The 24,219-nt window shown below is 37.8% G+C and overlaps 1 protein-coding gene across 1 annotated transcript in view; it reads right to left on the bottom strand.

Annotated features, from left to right (window-relative positions):
- PPIL4 (peptidylprolyl isomerase like 4) overlaps positions 1 to 19,078 on the bottom strand; it is a 33,724-nt gene extending 14,646 nt beyond the window's left edge. Inside the window, exons 1-9 of the mRNA XM_060029812.1 lie at positions 18,962 to 19,078; positions 14,031 to 14,098; positions 13,879 to 13,943; positions 13,189 to 13,306; positions 12,447 to 12,589; positions 11,843 to 11,939; positions 10,977 to 11,093; positions 6,509 to 6,633; positions 4,951 to 5,017 (exon numbers count right to left, since the gene is read on the bottom strand). Of these exons, the coding sequence (XP_059885795.1) occupies positions 4,951 to 5,017; positions 6,509 to 6,633; positions 10,977 to 11,093; positions 11,843 to 11,939; positions 12,447 to 12,589; positions 13,189 to 13,306; positions 13,879 to 13,943; positions 14,031 to 14,098; positions 18,962 to 19,031 (870 nt within the window). The 5' untranslated portion in view covers positions 19,032 to 19,078. The remainder of the gene's footprint in view (positions 1 to 4,950; positions 5,018 to 6,508; positions 6,634 to 10,976; positions 11,094 to 11,842; positions 11,940 to 12,446; positions 12,590 to 13,188; positions 13,307 to 13,878; positions 13,944 to 14,030; positions 14,099 to 18,961) is intronic.
- Positions 19,079 to 24,219: the final 5,141 nt, after the last annotated feature.

Here is a 24,219-nt window from a genome sequence, read left to right as displayed (position 1 = left end):
CAACTGTGTTATACAAATCCATAATCCCTTTTACTCAAAACCCAAAAATATCCTGAAAACTGTTTTTATAAATTTGGTGTTAAAATCCATGTGACAGCAAAACCTAATGGAATGATAAACCTTAACTTATTCTACTTAGTATGAATATTCATTTGTTTTCACAGCGGAAGTATTTCTGTGATTACGGAATGCTGACCCAGAAGTGTGCCACGTAATCCAGAGATATGTGTGTTGCGCACACACACACACACACACACACACACACACACACAAACACGCAGTATTACATTCCTAAATTCTGAAAAAGTCTGAAATGGGAACAGCTATTCCCAAGGATTTTGGATAATGGATTGTGGGCCTATGATACCAAGGTCTATGTTACATAAGAATCCTTGCCAGTAACTTTGCAAGCCCTACATCCCCATTTCTGACATCTGAAGACTAGAAATGACACATTTCAATCCAGCACTGATCAATTTTCTCCTAGGTCCCTGGAAACTTATTTTTTGGTCTGTTCACAGCTCAACTAGAAACAATCCAAAGAGAAGCAGATAAAAGAACTAGTTATAATCATTTATTTACAATGTATGTCAAGAATTAAATGGAATATAAACTCCAAGGGACAAAACTTTATTCATCTTTGAATCTACATCATTTAGACCATCATCTGGCACATGGTAGGCAATCAGTGCATGTTTGATAAATCTGACTGATGACCCCTAGGCAGGCATAATTCCATCACTGTGCCATTTCCCCAAAGAGAAAGTTCTCAGATACTTTTTTTCAGGAGGATAGTATTTGCAAATACTCAATTTACTTATACCTAAACAATAGTTAAGGAATCTCTTCAAAATTTAGATTAAACACAACATTGTAAATCAACTACACTTCAATTAAAAATTATAAAAAACACATATGGAAATGCATGCCAAGGACAAAAATATCCAAGAAAATCTTTAAGAAGAACAAAGTTGGAGGACTCACACTACCAGATATCAAGACATAATAAAGCGATAGTAATTCACACAATTTGAGAGTGGTGCAAGGACAGACAAATAGACCAGTGCAACAGTGCAGCATCCAGAAACAGACTTTACACATGTGGACACCTGATTCATAACAAAGTCGGTACTGAAAAGCTATGCGAATGGGTCAACCTTTTTAACGAATTTTGCTGGGTCACCTGGCTATCTTATGCAAGAAAAATGAAATTTAACATGAAACACATAATATACAAAAATCAAATTTCAGATCTAAATGGGAAAGATAATTTCGCAACAAAGCTTCTAAAGATAGAATAGAGAATATTTTCATGACTTCAGGTAGGCAAACATCTTTAAAAATAGGCAATAAGGAAGAAAAGCTGACAAACTGAACTAAAAATTAGAAATTTCTGCTTATCAAAAGATACCATTAAGAAAGGGAAAAAGGCAATCCACTGAGCAGCAGATACTTGCAACACATACAACCAAAAAAACAGTCTGTACCCAGGAAGTACAAAGAATTCTTACAAATCAATAAAAACACCCAATCCCAAAGTGGCCAAGTCTTGAACAGGTACTTCATTTTTATAAAGGACGTTTAAATGGCAATAAACATATGAAAAGGGGCTCAATCAGGAAAATGCAAAATAAAACCACAATAAGATACCACTACACATCCACCAGAGTGGATAACATTTAAAAGACAGACCATACCTAGAGTTGGTAAAGCTACAGAATAACAGGGACTCCCATACATTGCTAGTGGAAGTGAAAATTAGGATAATCCCTTTGGAAAGCTGACTGGAATTATCTCCTGAAGCTACACCTACCCTATGACCCAGCAATTCCCTCCTGGATATATACCCAACAAAAATGCATACACTTGTACACTGAAAGACATGACAGAAATGGTTTAGAGCAGCACCATTCACAGTAGCCAAAACTGGGAAAGACCCAAACGTCCATCAACAGCAGACTGGAAATCTAAATAATGTTATATACACGCAATGAAATACCATATGGCAACGAAAATTTACATACACACAATAAAATACTATATGTCAGTGAAAATTTACATGCACACATAAAATACCGTATCTCCAATGAAAATTAACAAAAAAGTTAAAAGCTACATGCAGTAACGAACAAATCTCACAAATGTTAGTTTAGCACTGAGTAAAAGAAGCTAGACAGCAAAAACACACATTGTGTTTACACTGATATCAAGTTTAAAATTAGACAAAATCTATGATATCAGAAGTAGCAGCAATGGGGAAGTTTGTGGAAGGGGACACAGGTGGGGCCTCTGGGATTCCGGTAATGTTTTTTCTGCTGGCGTTTTATTCCTTGACCTGGGTGGTGATTAACTGTGATTAACTGTTGGGTGTATTAACTGTGTGTATTAACTGTGTATTAACTGTGTATTAACTGTGATTAATTAACTGTGTATTAACTGTGTATTAACTGTGTATGGGTGTATTAACTGTGATTAATTCATCAAGCTGTTCACTCATGAGCTGCACGTTTTCGGCATGTATTTCATTCCTCAGTTTTAAAAACATTTTGATCAGATTATCCAAAGCATAGAGAACTTGCATAACATGCAAAAAAGACTCAGCAATGGACACTTACAAAGAGGCTACCGCTCATGAGAATCATGAAGCAGAATAATATAGCTTAATCTAATTTTCAAGAAAAGAGAAAGGCTACAAAAGATTCACCTCAGGGACTCCCCCGGTGGCACAGTGGTTAAGAATATGCCTGCCAATGCAAGGGACACGGGTTTGATCCCTGGTCCGGGAAGATCCCACATGCCACGGAGCAACTAAGCCTGTGCGCCACAACTACTGAACCCGTGTGCCACAACTACTGAAGCCCACGTGCCTAGAGCCCGTGCTCCACAAGAGAAGCCACTGCAATGAGAAGCCCGCGCACCGCAATGAAGAGTAGCCCCCGCTCGCCGCAACTAGAGAAAGCCCACGCTCAGCAACGAAGACCCAACGCAGCCAAAAATAAATAAAAGATTCACCTCAAAAACTGAAATGTTGAATCATGATAAAGAATCCATAGATTCTAGGGCTTCCCTGGTGGCGCAGTGGTTGAGAGTCCGCCTGCCAATGCAGGGGACACAGGTTCGTGCCCCGGTCCGGGAAGATCCCACATGCCGCAGAGCGGCTGGGCCCGTGAGCCATGGCCGCTGGGCCTGCGCGTCCGGAGCCTGTGCTCCGCAACGGGAGAGGCCACAACAGTGAGAGGCCCGCGTACCGGAAAAAAAAAAAAAAAAAAAAAAGAATCCATAGATTCTAGAACCACTCTATGCTCTACAGTTGACCTGAACTATGTATTCATGGCAAATGGGATACGTGCAGAAGATATTAGTCAATCTGCCATAAACAAAATGAAATTATGTTTGTAAGCAAATAAACAATATAATCTATGCTCAGTGATGGAATACACTGTCAAGTTGACAAAAAGTATTCATAGCAAACTAAAGGTAGAAATCTCCTTTCTGCTGACACCAATGTACCTTGTAAATATTATTTCTGGTACACCTGACACAGTGTCTAGGTATAATGTGTTATGTGTCTGTCTTCCTCAACCCTCCATTATTCATCTTGTACCCCTAGGGCCTACTGCAGTGCCTGAAATATAAAAGGTGTTCGACAAGTACTTTGGGATAACTATAACTAAGAATGAGCTACTATTGGACATACTTCAGTCCAAAGCTGCAAAAAGAAATAACGTAGCCTAGCAAAATGGCTAAACACATTGGGAACAGCATCAGACATATCTAAGTTCAAATCCTAAGAGCAAATACAAGCTTTTTTTTGTTTTGTTTTGTTTTGTTTTTGCGGTACGTGGGCCTCTCACTGTTGTGGCCTCTCCCGTTGCGGAGCACAGGCTCCGGACGCGCAGGCTCAGAGGCCATGTCTCACGGGCCCAGCCGCTCCACGGCAGGATCTTGCCGGACCGGGGCACGAACCTGTGTCCCCTGCATCAGCAGGCGGACTCTCAACCACTGCGCCACCAGGAAAGCCCAAGCTTTTGTATTTATTTATCAGATGAAGAAAAGTGCAAAGAAGAAATAGAATTAATACAAATGTTCCTAGTCACTGTATAAGTCACATTTAAATTTGATGGTTTTTTTAAAAAGAATTACACTAAATTTATGAGTATTAACAACGTTTTAAATCTGAACAATTTTATAAATATGGGTGGTAGTTTATATTTGTTACATAAAATGTTAATTGAGTTATTAACTATTTCTTTGAAAATAAAACAGCAGGACAGAAGGCTATGACATTCACTAGGTACATGATTTTAAACAAGTCACGCTACCACTGTGTGTCTCAGTTTACTTATTTGGAGAAGGAGGACAGTACCTATCTCAGAGTTGCGAGGATTAAATGCAGGTCAAATAGCATAATGCTTGCTTAAAGAAAATTACTTGAGTAACATAAGCTATCATTCCTATTATAGATCTAGAAAGTACCCATCTAACCTAATACTCAAGCTTTACTTATAAGGAAGATAATGCCTAGAAAGAAGAATTCTAAATAAACTGCCAAATATCATAGAACAGCTGGTCAGTGATAGAGCTGAAATTAATATCTAGATCATAACCCCCAGATTGGTTCTCTTTCTATTACTCAATTATTATATCTACCTAAATAGCACTGAAAAATTATTTATAGAATGCGAAGAACTTTACCTAAAACTTTAAAATTTTAAAGATACATTCATGTAGGTTGAAACTGAACCTAAATTAAAGATACATATATTAACATTGATAGATGTTAAATTTATCCCCTATTTGAATATAACAAAGTTATTTTTCTTGGGTGCCTAAAGAAAGGGCAAACTAATTTTCTAATCTTAGAGACTAGAAAAAGTTCTATACATTTTCACACTTTAATATCATAGAACAAAAAAAATACATATTTAATATATCTATATTATGACCTACTTTTTCAAATTCAATAAAAGCATAACACAGGGATTCTCCAGTCTTCCAATCCCGGATAACTTCACAACTGAAAAATAGTTTGGAAAAAAGTGACTTTAAAGAAAAAGCATTCACTCTTACTCTTCAAAAGTAAAAAACAAAATAAGCCAAAGTTAAATTCACAGAACTATATTTCTCCAAATCTCTTCAATAATAACTATTTTTTTAAAAATAGTTCACCAGTCTAGAAACTAAATTATTTAGATTCTACTATAAATGCCCTATCTAAGCCTACAATCCTACATTCCCAAAACACTGAAGGAAGAATAAGATAAAAATATTTAATTTTCCTTTGGCAAAGGGAAATTACTGCTAAAAATCCTTTTAAATCGTAATTTATTTGTAGTCCAAATACAGATGAATTACAGATTATCTAATGTAGAATAATGCACACACATTCATACATATACATATGTTTAATAAACTTACGATTTGGGGGTTTTGAATTTTAATATAAACCAAGCTCAAATGTAATCGCATAAGTCTAGCTATTATACAGAACTAATCCATCTTAACCAAATGAAAGGGCCAATAAGATGGAATTTAAAGCAACTGGCTTAATCCTTTTTCCTCATGTATCTCAAGCCTCATTTTAAACACATGAAATGAAACAGGGATATAAAACATTGTGAGAGAAACGAAAAGTAATCACATTACAGCATATGGTTCAGCTGCTACAATATTTAAGTATACATTAAAATGTAAATATTGAACAAAGATCTAACCAAAATTATGATACAACCAAAGTTGTAGGCAGGGAGAATGAAGAGGGCAGGATAGAAATAGACATGAATCCTCATCTTCCTTAGCAAGAAGTTAGAACATAATGTCTCCAATTTAAAAATAAGAAGTAGCAGTATAGGAAATATTTTTGTAAAGATGATATATTATAAGTGAGTAGAGGAATAAAGGCAGGTAGTCTTTTATAGGAAGATTTTCCTTTCAATAGGAAGAATAAAGAATGGCTTCATAGAAGAAAAAACATGAAATGAAAGGAAATTCTAAACTTAACATAATATTTTTTAATCAATTACAAAATATTCCCCTTTCTCACAGAAACACTAGTTTCATAAACTTTTGCACTAATAATACAAGGAAAATTAACCAGAAGAAAAATTTTAGAAAACTTAGATTCAAATTAATTTTGACATAGGTTGCTGGTAATTCTAGGGAGAATTTAAATGAGATAGATATTTAAAATATTAAAGAAGAATACTACAGAACTAGACTTAAACTGTTCCATTCACTTCCTGTTTTAGAGTTGAAAATGTCTGTGCTGGGAGTGAGAGAATCATTCAATGTATAATGCATACACACACATTACAATATATATACACACATATATCTACGCATACACATTTACATACATGTTTTTCTTCCCTACTATCCAACAGACTCATCTGTAAAACTCACCAGTATAAAATTCACTTTTGAGTTCACAGACTCGTCAAAAATGTTATTAGAAAACTACTAACTAATACCTAGTTTTTCTAAATCTTTCACTAATTCTAGAGACTACCTTCTTATTGGCCCAAATCTTGAGAATATTATCTCCAGATCTTCATCTGTGGTCACTGGATTCAATTTACACACAAAGAGCACATTTTCTGGAGGTTTAATATCTGCATCAGGTAGGTCTCCCACCTAAATGACAAATAAACAAGAATATAAATCAACTCCTTTATTTAATTTGCATTCTAAATATCCCATATTTAGCCCACAATGCTGATTCCCTGAAATATCTAAATTTACATTATAAACTACAGGCTCAGCAAAAGAAATCTTAATAGATTTCAAGATTCAAAACTCCATGCTTCCTGGCAGTAACAATATTAATAGCCAAAATATTTACCAGACCCCTACTTTGTGTGAAGACCATGTTTGGCACTTCATATACATTACTGCCAATTCTTAAAACAACCATGCAATTTCCATTTTACTTTTCCATGAGTAAAAATTCAAAAAGGTTAAATAACTAACTTGCCCAGGGTCACACAGTTGTAAGCAACAGAGTTGGGATTTGAACCCAGGTCTACCTGGCTTCAAAGTCCCAATTTTATCTCCACTTTTTTCTTTCTTCAAGTATTTAATATATTTTTGAAAGAACTTATGTAAGTATATCTAAGTTATGAAGCATGAAAATAAAAACACCCATGATGCCACCAACTAGCTTGAGAACTAAAATGTCCCCTGATCCCATTATCCCTCTGCCTCTCTCACCACGAATGAGCTTTTTGGTTTTCCTTTCTGGCCATTCCCTTACAGATCTTTATAGAGTTCTGACACATAAGTATATACCCCTAAGTAACATATTGTTTAGTTTTACTTGTTTTTAAACTTTTGCAAAATACTGTCATGCTGAATCTAGCCTTCGGCAATAAGTAATGCCCAATTCTTCTCCACATTATTGCTCAGTATGGAACACCAACAATTCCTGGAGAGTGTTTCTAGCTTTTTAATCTCACCCTCACTATCATCTTCTACTTCAGTCAAACCAAAGTCAACTTCATGGTCAACTACTGTGCTGAGCCGAGCCTACCACTTCCTACTAAAGAACTAGAGAGGGTGACAGTAAGAGAAAACCATGATGTAATGATATGATATAATGATGGTGTTGTTTTCCTTGTGGGAAAAGTATGTTGACCATGAGCCTTTAGATGGGGAAACAATATACCTTCATACATATATTCAAAAACTCTCAGAGATGATTTCAGGTAAGATTACTATATAAAGTGTTTCCTCTTGGACAAACACATTAAAAAAAAGAGAGAGAAATCTTGGAAATCATAAACAGTAAGAAGCAACTGAGCCAGTAAGATCTGCTCAGTGTCTCTGAAGTCTATCAAAAGATAGCAATAACCTATGCCCAATAAGCAGCATTACAACATATATGGGGAAGAGCAAATCAGTAAATCCCAAAAGGCACCTATAATGGCAGAAATACATCTAATGGAAGCACAAATGAGAAAAAAAAGTTAATGAGTTAAAAAAGAACTTGTTATACTACTTAGTCAAAGATAACTTTAAAATACTGCAAGGAAATTTAAAATATTCATAAGCTATGAAGGTCAAAACAATATTGCAAAACACTAGCTGAATTACCATTACATTATACACAAATAAAGCGAAACTGATGTTCTTAGAAAATAGAGGAAACTTGTTAATTGTGAGAATTGAAAGGACACAGGATCACCTAATGCAACAGCTAAAACCCAAAACACTGACAACACCAAGCGCTAACAAGGATGTAGAACAACAGAAAGTCTCATTCTTGCTGGTGTGAATGCAAAATGGTAATTCAATTTGGAAGAGAATTTGGCCGTTTCTTACAAAGCTAAACCATACACTCCAGCAATTGTGCTCCTAGGTATCTACTCAAATGAGTTAAAAATTATGTCAACACTAAATTCTACACACAAAGGTTTACAGCAGCTTTATTCATATTTGCCAAAACTTGGAAGCAACCAAGATATTTAATAGGTGAATGGATAAACAAACTGTGGTAGACCCATATGAAATATTATGTAACTATCAAGAGAAATGAGCTATCAAGCCATGAAAAGACATGGAGGAACCTTAAGTATACGTTGCTAAGTGAAAGAAGCCAATCTGAAAAGGCTACACATTGTATGATTCCAATTATATGACATTCTGGAAAAGGCAAAACTATGCAGACAGTAAAAAAAGATACTGGTTGTCAGGAGTTAGGGGGATGAACAGGTGGAGCACAGAAGACTTTCAAGGCAGTGAAACTATTCTGTACAATACATGGCATTTGTCAACACAAAGAGTGGATCCTAATGTAAATTAAGGATTTTAGTTAATAATAATTTATCAATATTGGCTCACCAATTGTAACAAATGTACCACACTAATGGAAGATGCTAATTAAAAAGGTAAACAGTTGGGGAGGGTGAAGGGAGTACATAGGAACTCTCTGTACTTCTTGTTCAATTTTTCTGTAAATCTAAAACTACTCTATAAAATAAATTCTATGTATTAAAAACAAAACAAGAAAAGGAATCCACAAGTCCATATAGATAATGAATATATGATAAGTAGAGATAATAAAGGAGTGCTCTTCCTTACAAAAGGCAGGCTGACAAGTGTGGAAAAAAGGGCAGAGTTGGGAAATCACCACTTTGCACCCATCAGAGTCAAGATTGGTTCAAGCAATAGTCACGGATGGCTAAGAAATCCAGAGGGACAGTTTGACAAGGAATAAGATATCTGAAGGTCTCAAAGTGCCTTTCTACAGATGGCTTATTAGTTGCAAGGGGAAAACAGAAACTATGCAGTGGAGTCCCCAGACAATGGATTACCTTGACCAAGTGATCAAAATGAACACTTTCCAATGAGAGGCAGATGGATATTATCCACCTCCAGATGTGACATCTGAGAAGGATACAATGTCACCTATGTAGTACTCTGGCTATGGGTGTATAACCTGAATCTTAATGACAAGGCAACAGCAGATAAACCTAAATTGAAGAATATTCTACAAAATAAATGACCTGTATTCTTCAAAAATGTTAATGTAATGAAAAATAAGGCAAGTTAAGGAATTCTTCCAGATTAAAGAGATTAGAGCAACATGACAACTAAATGCAACAGATGATTGATCATGAGCTGGATTCTAGACTGGCAGGAAAAAAAAAGCTATGAAGGATATTACTGAAGTAACTGACAAAACTGGAAGGTAGACTGTAATTTCTATCAATTTTAAATTTCATGATTTTGATATCTATACTGTGAATATGTAGGATAATATTGTTGCTCTTAGGAAATACACACTAATGAAAGAGAAAAGATATCTGCACCGCAATTTCAAATGGTCCCCCCAAAACAGTATGTGCGTATGTGCATGTATAATCAGAGACAGAGAGGGAGAGGAGAGAGAGAGAGAAAAAATGAACGATCAAAGCAGATGTGGCAAAATGTTAAAAATGGGTGAATCTGGGTAAAAGGTATATAGAAGTTGTCTGCGTTATTTGTAATTTTTCTGTAAATTTGAAATTATCTGAAAATAAAAAGTTTAAAGAATATGTCAACTCCTCTTATTCTGGCATAAACTTTCTATACTTTGTTGATGAAAGCTCTGATGATAAGCTAATGTTCTTTCCCTTATAAATCACTTACTCTTGCTGCCCAGGTGCTCAAAGGATTTTTCTTTTAAGTCCAGTAATTTTCTTAGAATTTGTCTTGGTGTTGGCTATTCTGGGTCAATATTCTCAGATAACACAGTGTGCTCATTAAACTGTATATTTTTAATTTTTTTTCAATTCAGTAAAGTTTTCTTGAATTATAATCTTTAGTATTTGTTCCTTCAGACTAGTGATGCTAATACGAATTTTAAAACATAATGAACCTGAAAGCTCTACTATATAAAATAATGATAGTAATAAAAACTTAATTATTATCCATCCGTTCCAATATTATTGATGACCTACTACGTGAAAGGTATACCTATTCCACAAAAATAAGAAATGGAAAAAATGCCTAGTAGGTCAACTAATCATGTACTGAATAACTGTTCCCCAAATGACTTCATATTGCTAGTAATACAAAAAAGAGTATACTTTACAGTGTTCAATTTCTGCCCAGGTTTTATCCTGTACTTAGTATTTTACTATTTAATCTCAATACTTGAGACGTACAAAGAATTATTCTCTAATATACTTAAAATTCAGTCCAAGAAACTCTTTAAAAATGAGATGAGTATAAACAACTGAAACCCAATTAATATTTGTAAGCTGGATATCCACTTCCCATTTTTTTAAAAAGGCACTTAGCACTATATTAATAGTGGAATCAAATCTGTTTACTTTCATTTGTGTTACTATGTCATACAAAATTTAATCCAAAAAAAAACTCTTAGCTAAATTTTTTAATATTTTAAAGACTATCAAAAAGTCAGAAATAAACTCACAATGAGTATGTATTAAATATATTGCTGAAAAACTATTCGAACAAAGTAATTATCTTACCATTTCTAGTAGAATAGCTTGAGTTTTGGCCTCTTTTTCTGCCTTTATTTCTTCTACTTCTTCAGCCGATCTTCCTTTGAAATCATCAATTTCTTCATCTGCTCCTATTCGACCACTCTGTAAGGCAGAAGTTACTCATATATATATTTAAAGAATAGAAAAATCTAAGAAATATGAGAGACATTATGCTTTATTCTTAGTTCCATCAAATGTGTTAGAACATTTGTTTCACAAATGTGAAACAAACTTACAAACCTCTGAAAATTGATTTAGATGAATTCAATAATACTAGCCAGACTAGGCATCTAATTTATTTTGAAATCAAAATAAACATTTATATAGGAACTACCTGGTATCCAACTAAGTGCTGAATACAGAAGATAAATGATCTTAGAAATTAAGCATTAAATCCCAACTATAAAGATAAATTCAGCTTTGAGGAAGCCTCATATGCAGAAATTTTTACCTCAAAAGATCTGAGGGAAAAAGTCTCCATTATGCCACAGAAATTTCTGGGTTCTAGCCTGGCTCAAAAGTATCCCCAGTTGAAAAGTTCCTTCACAAGCTGATAATTTAATTTAGCCTTAAAGCTACACTCCTATCTAGAGTTAAGAGATAAGAGAAATATTTCCCCAAGGTATTCATATAAGCTTCCAGAGCTAAGGCAAGAATATTAGGGAAATAAAAAGATAGGTAGAAAAATGAGTATCTACCTGGAAGAGAAAAAAGAACTCTAAACTTGTCCTAGTATTACTGATCAAGCAAGATAATCATTCTGAAGAAATAAGTTTTAATAAGGTAAAAAGCAAATTTTATGCAAAACATTAATATGTATATACATTCAATCACAAGAAGACTCTACTTACATCTAGTTGTTCCCTTGTAGGTTCTGGTGATCGATCAGGAATTAATAGATCAGGAGGATCATCAAATGGATCATCTAAAATCACTGTATGATTTATCCTTACAAAATAAATCCAAGTCAAATGTTACATTTATGTCATTTCAGAATCCATGTTTTACTTTTTATAAAAATTATAACAAATATCTTAAGTATCTCTAACACCAAAAAAACCCATAAGCTCTTAAATTTTATTGCACAAGGATATTACTAGTGTATACTTTCACAATTAGTGTTACTGTCTTTGATTGTTTGATATTATATATTATATTTATTACTCTGCATTATGCTAAGATGTAATATAAATGACTAAATCCTAGTAATTTTGTCATAGCTCTCAATAATCTGCATTTTTTAAAAGCTAAAGGATTAATAATTCCTCCCAACATAAGCATTTATAATTAGTACAAGTATTTTTTTAAATAAAGGTCTTCTCTATTATAAAGATTCTTATAGTCACACATTTTAGAATTATCCAAAAACCAGTCCTATGTATGCCATCCCCATTACCTGTCAAACATCACATATAAAACATTCTAGTACATTTCAACAGTAAACTATAACCATACCTGATATCTTGATATGGAACAAAGTCCTTATCAACAAAGGTCTCATTAATTTTCTTAATTATGTCCATGCCTTCTGTCACTTCACCAAACACTGTATGAACACCATCAAGGTAATCTAGATTATCTCCTGTTGTAATAAGAAACTATATAGAAAGACATAGAATAAATACAAATATATATATAATTCAAACTGAAATCAGTTACAAAAGACTACATTAATTGCATGAATTCTCACCTACTTGTCACTACTACTAAGTATAAGGCACAAAGCTTAAACATAAAATATCAATAAATACAGATGCTCTGATTGTTTAAAACACTTGAACAAACCAAATCTCAGTTTTTTCACATGTAAACTGTGAGGGAAAAAAACCATCTACTCCAATGGGGCTGTTGTGACAATGAATGAAAGGTGCTCAACATGACCTGTTTTGAAATAAGTAATCAATACTGAAAGGAAACGGGCCACACTGTGAACAGTGATATTCCAGGAATGGTGAGATTGTAGGCAATATTATTTTCATCTTTGTGCTTTTCTGTATTTTCTAAATTCCTCCCAATGGACATGCTTTACTTTTAAAAGGACAAAATAATAAGGATTTTTTTTAACATAGGAAAAATTAGTGTCATTTTTTTCTTCTAACAAATATCTTTGATTGAAATTCTCTCATTACTAGATATTTACAAAGATAATTTTGTGGGTTCCCTAGAGCAAAACTCATCTCCTCACCCATTTCCTTACCTGAGATCCATGCTGATCACTGCCATTGTTCACCATGGACACAGTGCCCTTCTTCTTGTGCTTAATTCTTGGCACTTTTTCAGCATCGAAAAAGCTTGCTTGATCGCCATACAGTTGACTAAAAATACATACAATAAGGTTATAAAATATAAGTATACTCAACATGAAATATAAAACTACTAGGGTTACATATAGGGTGCTAGGGTTAACATATAAGGTTACCATTTGTTTTTGGTTTTTTTTGGCTGTGCGCATGGCTTGCGGGATGGAACCCATGCCCCCTGCACTGGAAGGGCAGAGTCTTAACCACTGGACTGCCAGGGAAGTCCCAGGTTACCATTTCTTTATAGAAATGCCACTATGATTCAAAATATTCCTTTTATTTGCTATAGACATTTATGGAACTTGGGAAAAATCTATATATATATATATATATATAGATTTTTTTTTTTTTTGTGGTACGCAGGCCTCTCACTGTTGTGGCCTCTCCCGTTGCGGAGCACAGGCTCGGGACGCGCAGGCTCAGCAGCCATGGCTCACAGGCCTAGCCGCTCCACGGTATGTGGGATCTTCCCGGACCGGGGCATGAACCCGTGTCCCCTGCATCGGCAGGCGGACTCTCAACCACTGCGCCACCAGGAAAGCCCGAGGCAATTCTATTTTTACTCATTTGAAAATAAAAGAACTTACCCAAAAACTGATTCTCCTCCACGGCCAGTCCCTGTAGGATCACCAGTCTGTATGATAAAATCCCTCTATAATATATAGGATACTTTGTTAATTCAGAGAGCTTGCTAGATAGTTCCAATAACAAAGAACATGACTAATATCCACCAACTCACCTGTACATTGTGAATAAGGCAATAATTGTAATATTTTATTTTGCACAACTTCAGGAAATTCAAGCAAGCTGAAAGAAAGTAAATAGTAAATTTATCACAGTAGTTCACAAATATATTTTTAACCAAGTAAAAGCACAGTTAGTATAGTTTAATTTCTAAGTTACCATACAAAAACTTCCCCAAATGGTCAAATGTCCAAAGCCACTGAAAAAGGTAGTAATCCTAGAAAAAGGCAATATGTTTTAAATTATCATTTTATTCTCTTTTTCTTTGGATTTCTTGGGCATCTGAACTGTATAGAAAACTGAAACTTATCTGGGATAAGCAATCATTTGTTGATGAATTGATTTTGTAAGGGAAAGAAAAAATGAAGAGGACACTATGACTGCAAAGGATCTAGCAGAGTATCTGAAAATGGGTACAGATTATTTATATTAGAGAAAACAAAATATCTGGGACCATTTTTTTCACAATGATTAAACAGCCCTTCACAAAAATCCATATACTTATCATGTACCATGTTTTTTAAATAAATTCACTCATTTATCCAATAAACACTGACTGAGAATCTTCTAAGTACCTGTCACTGTTAGGTCAAATGCCATTAAATCTCGATCTCTGCCCTTAACAAGTTTACAGTCTAGTTGTAGAGAAACATGCTAACAACTTCTCAAGGCACTAAGCTAGAAACCAAACAGTCAGAAAGACATATGAGGTGGTCCCTGCCCTCAAGGAGCTTATACTAAACTAGGGTCCTTTCACCTGAACACAAATAGTTACAATAGTGGGCACACCTGATAATACCATCTGTGCACTTAAATGGTACAAAGTTTAAAAGTGCTTTTAAATATGCCACACAAGTTGAAAAGAGATTGTTTCTGGCTGGGGAAATGAGAACACCTCCTGGAGGCTTAAGGGAGCACTAAAAGAACTGGATTGGCAGAGAGTAGAGAGTGGGCATTTCAAGCTGGGAGGACATTATGAAATACCCTGGAAGTGGGAATTTAAATGTTTTGGGGAGGGTCCAGGAGACCAGTCTAACTTCTATAACTTCTCCAGTGACACAGAGGAACAGAGGATTAAAAAGCTGGAGAGGTAAGATGGAGCCAAGTTATTGGAGGTTCTTGAATATCAGGCTTTTGATCATTTTTCTAGAAAACAAATGTATTCCTGGAGTTACTGTTAAACATATAGGAGTAGTCCTTTAACTAGAAAACAAAAATAATGAATCTAAGTAGTGATCAACAATGGTTGCCAAAATCTTTAGGTGAAAAGCTAATGGGAACACTATAACAGATATTATCAGGTAGACAGGCCTGAACCACTAACCAATTTTAACATCACAAAAAGATCCAACCAGACATCGAGTGCCTCCTGAATGTGATGCAGCTGGAAGTACAGGCTACCTGATATGAAATATTCTTGCCAAAACATTAAACCTGAATCTGATCAAGGCTCTGGATCTAAGTAGCAATTCATGAGAAATAGAAGGGATAGAAGAATATATTAAAAGATACAACAGGGATAAAATCAGTCAAATCCAAAATGAGAAAAATCTATCAATGACCCAGATTCTTTCTCAAAAATTTTTCAGGGAAAAAAGGGGGGCGGGGGGAACTTACAGATTAAAAGATATTTAAGAGATGTATCAACCAATATAATATATGGACCTCCTTACAAGACTAAACACACTCTTATCATACAATCCAGCAATCATGTTCCTTTGCATTTACCCAACGCATCTGGAAACAGGTCTATGCAAAAACTTGCACACGGACGTTTATAGCAGCTTTATTCATAACTGCCAAAATTTGGAAGCAATCAAGATGTCCTTCAGTAAGTGAATGGATAAATAATCTGTGGTACAACCAGACAATGAAATATTATTCAAGGCAAAAAGAATTGAGATATCAAGCCATGACAAGACGGGGGAACCTAAAATGCATTACTCAGTGAAAGAAGTCAATCTGAAAAGGCTACATACCGTATGGTTCCATCTGTATAACATTCTGGAAAAAGCAAAACTATGGACACAATAAAAGATAAGTGGTTGCCAGGAGATGCGGGGGAGGGGAATGAACAGGCAGAGCACAGAGGATTTTTAGGGCAGTGAAATTACTCTGCATGATACTGTAACGGTGGATACATGTCACTATACATTTGTCCAAAGCCACAGAATGCACACCACCACGAGCGTACCCTAACATAAATAATGGACTTTGGGTGATAATGATGTGTCAATACAGGTTCATCAAATGTACCACTGTAGTAACAAATGTAAAGTATGTACAATGTTACATGGTAGAAACATTACAAATGTATTACAAATGTACCATTCTGGTGGGAGGTACGACAATGGCAGAGGCCTGTGCACTGGGTGTAGGGGGAATATGGGAAATCTCTGTACCTTTACCTCAGTTTTGCTATGAACCTTAAAGTGCTTTAAAAAAAATAAAGTCTTAATTTTAAAATGGGGTGGGGGAGAACCTACAGATTAAAAGATATTTAAGAGAGACTTCCCTGGCGGTCCAGTGGTTAAGGCTCTGCGCCTCCAATGCAGGGGGTGCGGGTTCCATCCCTGGCGGGGGAACTAAGATCCCCCAAGCCGAGGGGTGCGGCAAAAAAATAAAAAATAAAAAAATTTAAACATCCAGTGGAGTGGGGCTATAGATGAAACATTTCACAACTGTTAAACAGAAGCTGATCATCAGCACATGAGAGTTCATTTACATGTTTCTACCTCTGTGTATGTTTCAAGTTTTCTATAACAAAAAGGTTTAAAAAAAAAGTAAAAGAGGGCTTCCCTTGTGGCGCAGTGGTTGAGAGTCTGCCTGCCGATGCAGGGGACACGGGTTCGTGCCCCGGTCCGGGAAGATCCCACATGCCGCGGAGCGGCTAGGCCCGTGAGCCATGGCCGCTGAGCCTGCGCGTCCGGAGCCTGTGCTCCGCAACGGGAGAGGCCACAACAGTGAGAGGCCCGCGTACCGCAAAAAAAAAAAGAAAAAGAAGGGCGAGAAGGAGGGAGGAAAAAAGAAAAATAAGTCTGGATATACTTACTATAAATTGATAAGTAGTTACATATAGAAGTAGATACCCAATCACCTGCTTACAAATATATACAAATAGGGTGGACTTATGTTTTTAGTGTCCTAAGCTATCTTTGCAGAAACACTGCTTGTCCATTTTGTCTGTGTTAATTAGGTGAGATAACCCTACCTCCCCTTTAGTCTCTCATAGTTCTACGGAAAAAGGCCCACAAACTTGCCAGGTGCTGCTCCACATGGAGAGTGTCAAACTCAAAGGAAAGCAAATCCAAGAGATGAAAAATACAATTCCCTAAAAAATCCTGTGTACCCCCTGGTCCTGCCATCCTTAAAGCTTACCCCAGTAACATGAGGCAATCAACTGTTTTCTTTAAGCCAGTTTGTGTTGTTTCTATCACTTGCACAAAGAATCTTAATACAACACATATATTTGCATTACTCAATATAATGAACCTTTGGTGTACGCCCTCAAAGTGTCAGGCACTGCAGTAGATGCTCAGGATATAGAGATAATTAAGACACAGTCCCTATTCTCTTAGAGTTTACATTCTTGAGAGGAGCCCAGGACTTGCAAATTAATTCCAGGAAAATAGGTAAATGTATAACAAAATATGTACTGTGATTTATAAAAGACCTGAGACAGAACACAAGAAACCAATCGAACTCTACTTAGGGACACTGGAGAGTTTCACAGAAGAGATCATGCTTGATCTGAAAGTTGAATAATAAGCAGGAACTTTGCCAAAAGGACAACAGCGGAGAGAAATGTGGGGTAGAGGCAACAGTATGAGAAAGGCATAGAGGTATGGTTGAGTGTTGAGGGGTGGCGATAAGTGAGCGTGGGATAAAGTGCAGCACGTCGGAAGGCACTCAAGGTACCATACTGCAGCTTGTTTCATCTTCTTTCATAGACTGCATTCCGTGGGGGCAGGACCCTGCTTGTAACTAAACTCTCCTGGTCTCTAGCTTCTCCCCACTCTGAAACATTCTCCACACTGCTACTTATTATCGTCCTAAAACAAGAAGTTTGCCACGCCTCCATCCTGCTCTTAATCCCTTCAAAGACTCTGGGCTGAAGGCTATTCACGACCTGACCTAACCTAAAAACGTGTACAACCAGACGCGCAGTCGGCCATTCCACTGTCAAGCCACGCGGATCTACTTGCTATTTCCATTAAATTTCAAGCAAACAAGAAAACCCTCGCTCCCACTCATTTTTCAAAGAGCTAGTTCAAGGGCTCTGAATTCTTTGCTAGCTTTGCTTCTCCCCGCCCCCTGCCAAAATTACACCCTCCTCTGGTTTCCATGGCAACTTACACATTCTTCCACTACAACGCTTAAGAAATTAAATGGGTTGCGGCGCCTATTTCCACCAATTTAAAATTACACCCTCGAGGGTAAGAGGCCCATTCTACGGCTTGGCACAAAGTCTCGCATAGTGGACGATCAATGAGTGTTTGCTAAGGTTGGGTGCACACCTCTGGACAGCCCTTCCTCCAACCACGAGGGATGCCCACACTCACGGCTCCAAGCCCACCCTCCCTGCTTTCATCAGGATATACTGATTACACACCAAGGAATACTGCTTGCGTTCCTCTGACTAGTGAAAAGCAGTAAAGCCGCAAAAGCTATGGGCATTGTATATGCTGCATTACACACACACGCATTTAATAACCACAAGCACCCGCCACCCGGACCCAGCACCAGATGCGGAGAAGGGCTGCTCCTCAAAAAAACTTTTCAACCAAGGCCCGCTAATAAAACAGCGCAGTCGCGGGCACCATCAGCCCAGAAGCTCCAACCAGTCCACGGGGACCTGGCAGAAAAGGCAAAGTGGGGAAGGCAGATAGCGGCCCGGCGGAGAGGTGAGCGGGGCCCGGGCCTCACCGCGCGGCCGCTCCTCCGTGTACAAGTCGATGACGACATCGCCCAAGGTGGTCTCCAGCAGAACAGCCATGGCGCCCGCTCCTCCTCTGCAACAAGCCCCAGGGGTGACAGGCTCAGCCCGACGTCAACTACGCCAGGCGTCACCCTCGGCGCGACGCCTTTTACGTCATCCCTCCGGCGACAACGCCCCCTTCCGGGAGGCTCCTTTGGGCGGATCTGGTCGGTGCCCCGCCTCCCCCGGCTGTCGGGCGGTGCCCTGGGTCCTGCCCATGGCGCGGCCCTTTTGAAAATCGTTCTTAGCCCTTGGCGACTGGCGCGGAAACCTGTCACTCAAAGGGGCTTCTGTGAAGGATTTGTGACCCTTTGTGCTCTATCTCAAGAATGGGGCGCTCTTGCACTGTTAGTGGGAATGTAAACTGATACAGCCACTATGAAGAACAGTATGGAGGTTTCTTAAAAAACTGAAAATAGAGTTACCACACCACCCAGCAATACCACTCCTGGGCATATACCCTGAGAAAACCATAATTCAAAGAGAGTCATGTACCACAATGTTCATTGCAGCACAATTTACAATAGCCAGGACATGGAAGCAACCTAAGTGTCCATCAACAGATGAATGGATAGAGAAGATGTGGCACATACATACAATGGAATATGAGTCATAAAAAGGAACGAAATGGAGTTATGTGTAGTGAGGTGGATGGACCTAGAGTCTGTCATACACAGTGAAGAAAGTCAGAAAGAGAAAAACAAATACCGTATGCTAACACATATATATGGAATCTAAAAAAAAAAAAAAAAAAAGGTTCTGAAGAACCTAGGGGCAGGACAGGAATAACGACTCAGACGTAGCGAATGGATTTGAGGACACAGGGAGGGGGAAGGGTAAGCTGGGACGAAGTGAGAGAGCGGCATGGACATATAGACACTACCAAATGTAAAATAGATCGCTAGTGGGAAGCAGCCACAAAGCACAGGGAGATCACCTCGGTGCTTTGTGTTCCCCTAGAGGGGTGGGATAGTGAGGGTGGGAGGGAGGGAGACGCAAGAGGGAGGGGATATGGGGATATATGTATAGCTGATTTGCTTTGTTATACAGCAGCAACTAACACAACAATGTAAAGCAATTATACTCCAATAAAGATGTTAAAAAAAAATAAAGAATGGGGCGGACCTTTCTTTAATGCTCCTCAGGCCCTCCCTTCATCGCAGTGTGGGCGGGGGCGGGGGGGGGGCGGGGAGGGGGACCGCGGCGCCACCTTCCCCTGACCTGTTGGGACAACCACTCGGAGTTTTCTAGTTGGTCTCTTTTTATCTCCCAGAATCAGAAACTTTAGGCCTTAAAGGCAGAATTTGCTACCCAGAAAGATGGTTAACAGGCAGTTCTTTCCTGGCTAATTGCGTCTAGGGAAAAGACTATACCTGTTACAGCAGCAGATGGTGGGTGGGTCCTTAGTGCAACAAGCTAAAGATGGTAGGCTTCAGCCTGTATCTTTGCTGGTTTTATCAGTAATCTTGATGAAATAAGAGAAAACAATTTTAAGACAAGACAGAGAAGTTCAAGATCAATGATTGTAATAGTGTAACTCTAAATGTGAGAAGAAGCAACAATAGGGAACATTTCCTGGACCATAACGGACTAGTAAGACAGGTGGTCTAGAGGCTTTGGGCTACTGTTAACAGGGTCTAGTACAGTCATAGCACATTGAGCGGCCTATCAATGAAATCCTCGCTTGACCTGGAAATGAGCATTCCTAGCACCCCGGGATAGATTGGTCATGAAATGCCTCGCAAAACTTGGTTGAAATTAAGACCTAAAGGGAAGGGATTGTAAAATTAAAAAATGTTGCCCACCATCCAGTTCTACAAGAATCAAGTCATTGGCCACTGCAGTCACTGGCCTCTAATACACCTTGAAAGGAATTCAGGGCGAAGGTCAGGATGAGACACTTTGTGCTCTGGGAAAACTAACAGAACTGGCCCTCGGTTAGATATTTACAGGACAAAATTTCATGAACCCGGTTTCTTGCATCTTCTCACACTTAGAAAAGCACTAGAACCATTAACTAAGATATTTGTTTCTCTCGAATAGCAGTAACCTACTAAGGTGATGGATTTCATGTACCCCTTCACCAAAATCACATATATACTGGCCTCCGCCTTTACCTCTTCAGAACAGTTCTCAGAGCTCTCTGAGAGACTACCTCCCAGGTTATAATCCTCAGGTTGGCTCAAATAAAATTTTCCATTTCTTTCATAGGTTGACTATTAATTAATATTTTCATCGACACTCTAACTTAGAAGACTTATGAAACTACTTTTGTCTTCCTTTGAGGGTTTCCATGAAAAGTTTATTCCCCAAACTCTCCTGGTCAAGCTGACCATTCTTTTTCATGCCATTTTATACACACTTATAACCTCCAATAACTTTATTTCTGACTAAAAACCAAAGTTTCTATAGTCTACAAGGCCTTACATGACATTCTGCCACCCCTCTTGCTGTCTTCACTCTTAGTCCCATGAGGTCACACTAGCCTTTGTTATTCTTTGAACACTATGGGGGAGGGGATGGGGTGAGGGGCTCTGCCTGAGGCCCTTTGCATTGCTGTCCCATCTGATTGGAACCCTCTTTCTCCAGCTATTTGCATAGCTCTCTTTCACCTCCTTTAGGTCCCTTGCTCATATGTCACCTCTCAGTGAACCCTTCCCTGACCACTATAATTAAAGCTAACCTAGGACTTCCCTGATGGTCCAGTAGTTAAGCCTCTGCACTTCCACTGCAGGGGGCACGGGTTCAATCCCTGATCGGGGAAGCTAAGATCCCACATGCCTCGTGGTGCAGCCAAAAAAAAAAAAGTTAACCCCACATACATACACTTTTACTTCTCTACATAGTGCTTTTTACCATCTAACATGCTAGTTAGGAATTTGTTTATATTTGTATGTTGTTACTAGAATGTCAACTCCAGAGGGAGAGCCAATTTTGTCTGTTTTGTTTACTGCTTTATCCTTAGTGCCTATGACAGCCTGCCACATAATAGGTGAATAATTATTTACTGATGAATGAATATTGGTGATTAATTAAAGAAATGCAAATTAAAATAACAATGCAATTGTTGATCGAAATGTAAAATAGTACGGCCACTTTGGAAGACAGTTTGGCATTTTCTTACAAAGCAAAACATTACCTTACCATGAATTCAAGCCATCACTCACCTAGGTATTTACCCAAATAAGTTGAGTCTTATGTCCACACAAAAACCTGCACACAAATGTTTATAGCAGCTTAATTCATACCTGCCAAAGTTCAGGAGCAACTGAGACATTTTTTTACTGGGTGAATGAATAAACAACCTGGTTTAACAAGCTGGAATAAACAGCCATGCAATGGAATATTATTTAAAGATCAAAAGAAATGAGCTAGCAAGCCATGAAAAGACATGGCAGACCTTAAATACATATTGGTAAGTGAAAGAAGCCAGTGTGAAAAAGCTACATACTGTGTAATTCCAACTATATGACAACTATTCCTTTTCTGATAAAGGAAAATTATGTAAACAGTAGAAAGAGCAGTTGTTGCCAGGTTTCTGGCAGAATGAGGGAGAGATGAGTAGTTGAAACACAGGCATTTTTAGGGCAGTGAAACTATTTTGTATGATGCTATAATGGTGGCTATTATATATTTGCCAAACCGTGAATAACTGTATGACACTAAGAGTGAACCCTATTATAAACTATGGACTTTAGTTAATAATAGTGTATGAATATTGGGTTATCGGTTGTAACAAATGTACCAGACTAATTCAATATGTTAATAATAGGGGAAACTGGGAGATGGAGGAGAGGGTATATAGGAACTCCCCATAATTTCTCCTCAATTGTTCTTTAAACCTTAAGTTGCTCTAAAAAAAGTGTGTATACAGAAAAAAGATTTACCATTTTTCAACTTTTACTTAGGTGATTCAAAAGATAAACAGTCCTAAATATTAAATTTTACATATATACCACTTAACATATTTTATGGTTATATTTGCCATGATTATCTCTAAATATTGAGTCCCCTGAGATAGTAAGCTTCCACTCCTATCCAACCCCACTCATATAAAAATCTTAAACTTACTATAGCAGGGGCTTAGATCCAGGGGCTTTTGAGAACATTTTGATTGGCTGGAAAGCAGGACATTCCGCCCTCTCTGGGAGCAATCTTCACCTGCTTCTTCGTCTGCCTGTCCTTGTCAAAGACTTTAATTGCTCTTTCTTTTCTTTTTTTTTTTGCCATTTTATTTTTTTAAATTTAATTTTATTTATTTTTTTATACAGCAGGTCCTTATTAGTCATCAATTTTATACACATCAGTGTATACATGTCAATCCCAATCTCCCAATTCATCACACCACCATTCCCACCCGCCGCTGCTTTCCCCCCTTGATGTCCATACATTTGTTCTCTACATCTGTGTCTCTATTTCTGCCTTGCAAACCAGTTCATCTGTACCATTTTTCTAGATTCCACATATATGCGTTACTATACGATATTTGTTTTTCTCTTTCTGACTTACTTCACTCTGTATGACAGTCTCTAGGTCCATCCACGTCTCTACAAATGACCCAATTTCATTCCTTTTTATGGCTGAGTAATATTCCATTGTATATATGTACCACATCTTCTTTATCCATTCATCTGTCGATGAGCATTTAGGTTGCTTCCATGACTAACTGCTCTTTCTTTATTGTGATTATTTTAGCATGACCTTTTCAGTAGATATTGGTATAATGTTTTGAAATGTGGGTTTTAGTATTATTCACACGTGGTGAGGACAACAGATCCCAAGAGGAGGGGGGACACACCATGCTGTGAAGGACCACACAGGAAAGCACCAGGGTGGGTCAGGAGGCAGAAGGAGCAAGAGGAAAGCATAGACAGAAGTCTTTACTGTGGTTTCTTTGGAGAAGGCAAGACAAGGGAGCATAAGCAGGATTAGCATTGTCTGGTTTGAATAATTTCAGTGGGCTCTGGGGGTTGGAGGCTATCTCTAGTTTTCTGGCACTTGGCCCTGGGATGATTAGGGCAGAGAAATATTGCCTCCTGGAGTATAATAAAAGCCTGATAGTGGAGGTGATCTGGAGTATATGCTCTGGATTGGTTGGTTTACATATGAAAGGCAGGCTCACAGGGGAGCAGTTTACTAACTCTAGAAATTAGCTTAGCCCTGGGAGTCTCTCTTGGGTCAGCCAGGCCCCAGACAACAGAGCATC

This window comes from Delphinus delphis, chromosome 14 (genome assembly GCF_949987515.2).
Source record: "Delphinus delphis chromosome 14, mDelDel1.2, whole genome shotgun sequence".
In the NCBI taxonomy this organism is placed as follows: Eukaryota; Metazoa; Chordata; class Mammalia; order Artiodactyla; family Delphinidae; genus Delphinus; species Delphinus delphis.
The sequence above is the reverse complement of the archived record's forward strand: the minus strand, read 5'-3'. Positions and strand labels throughout refer to the sequence as shown.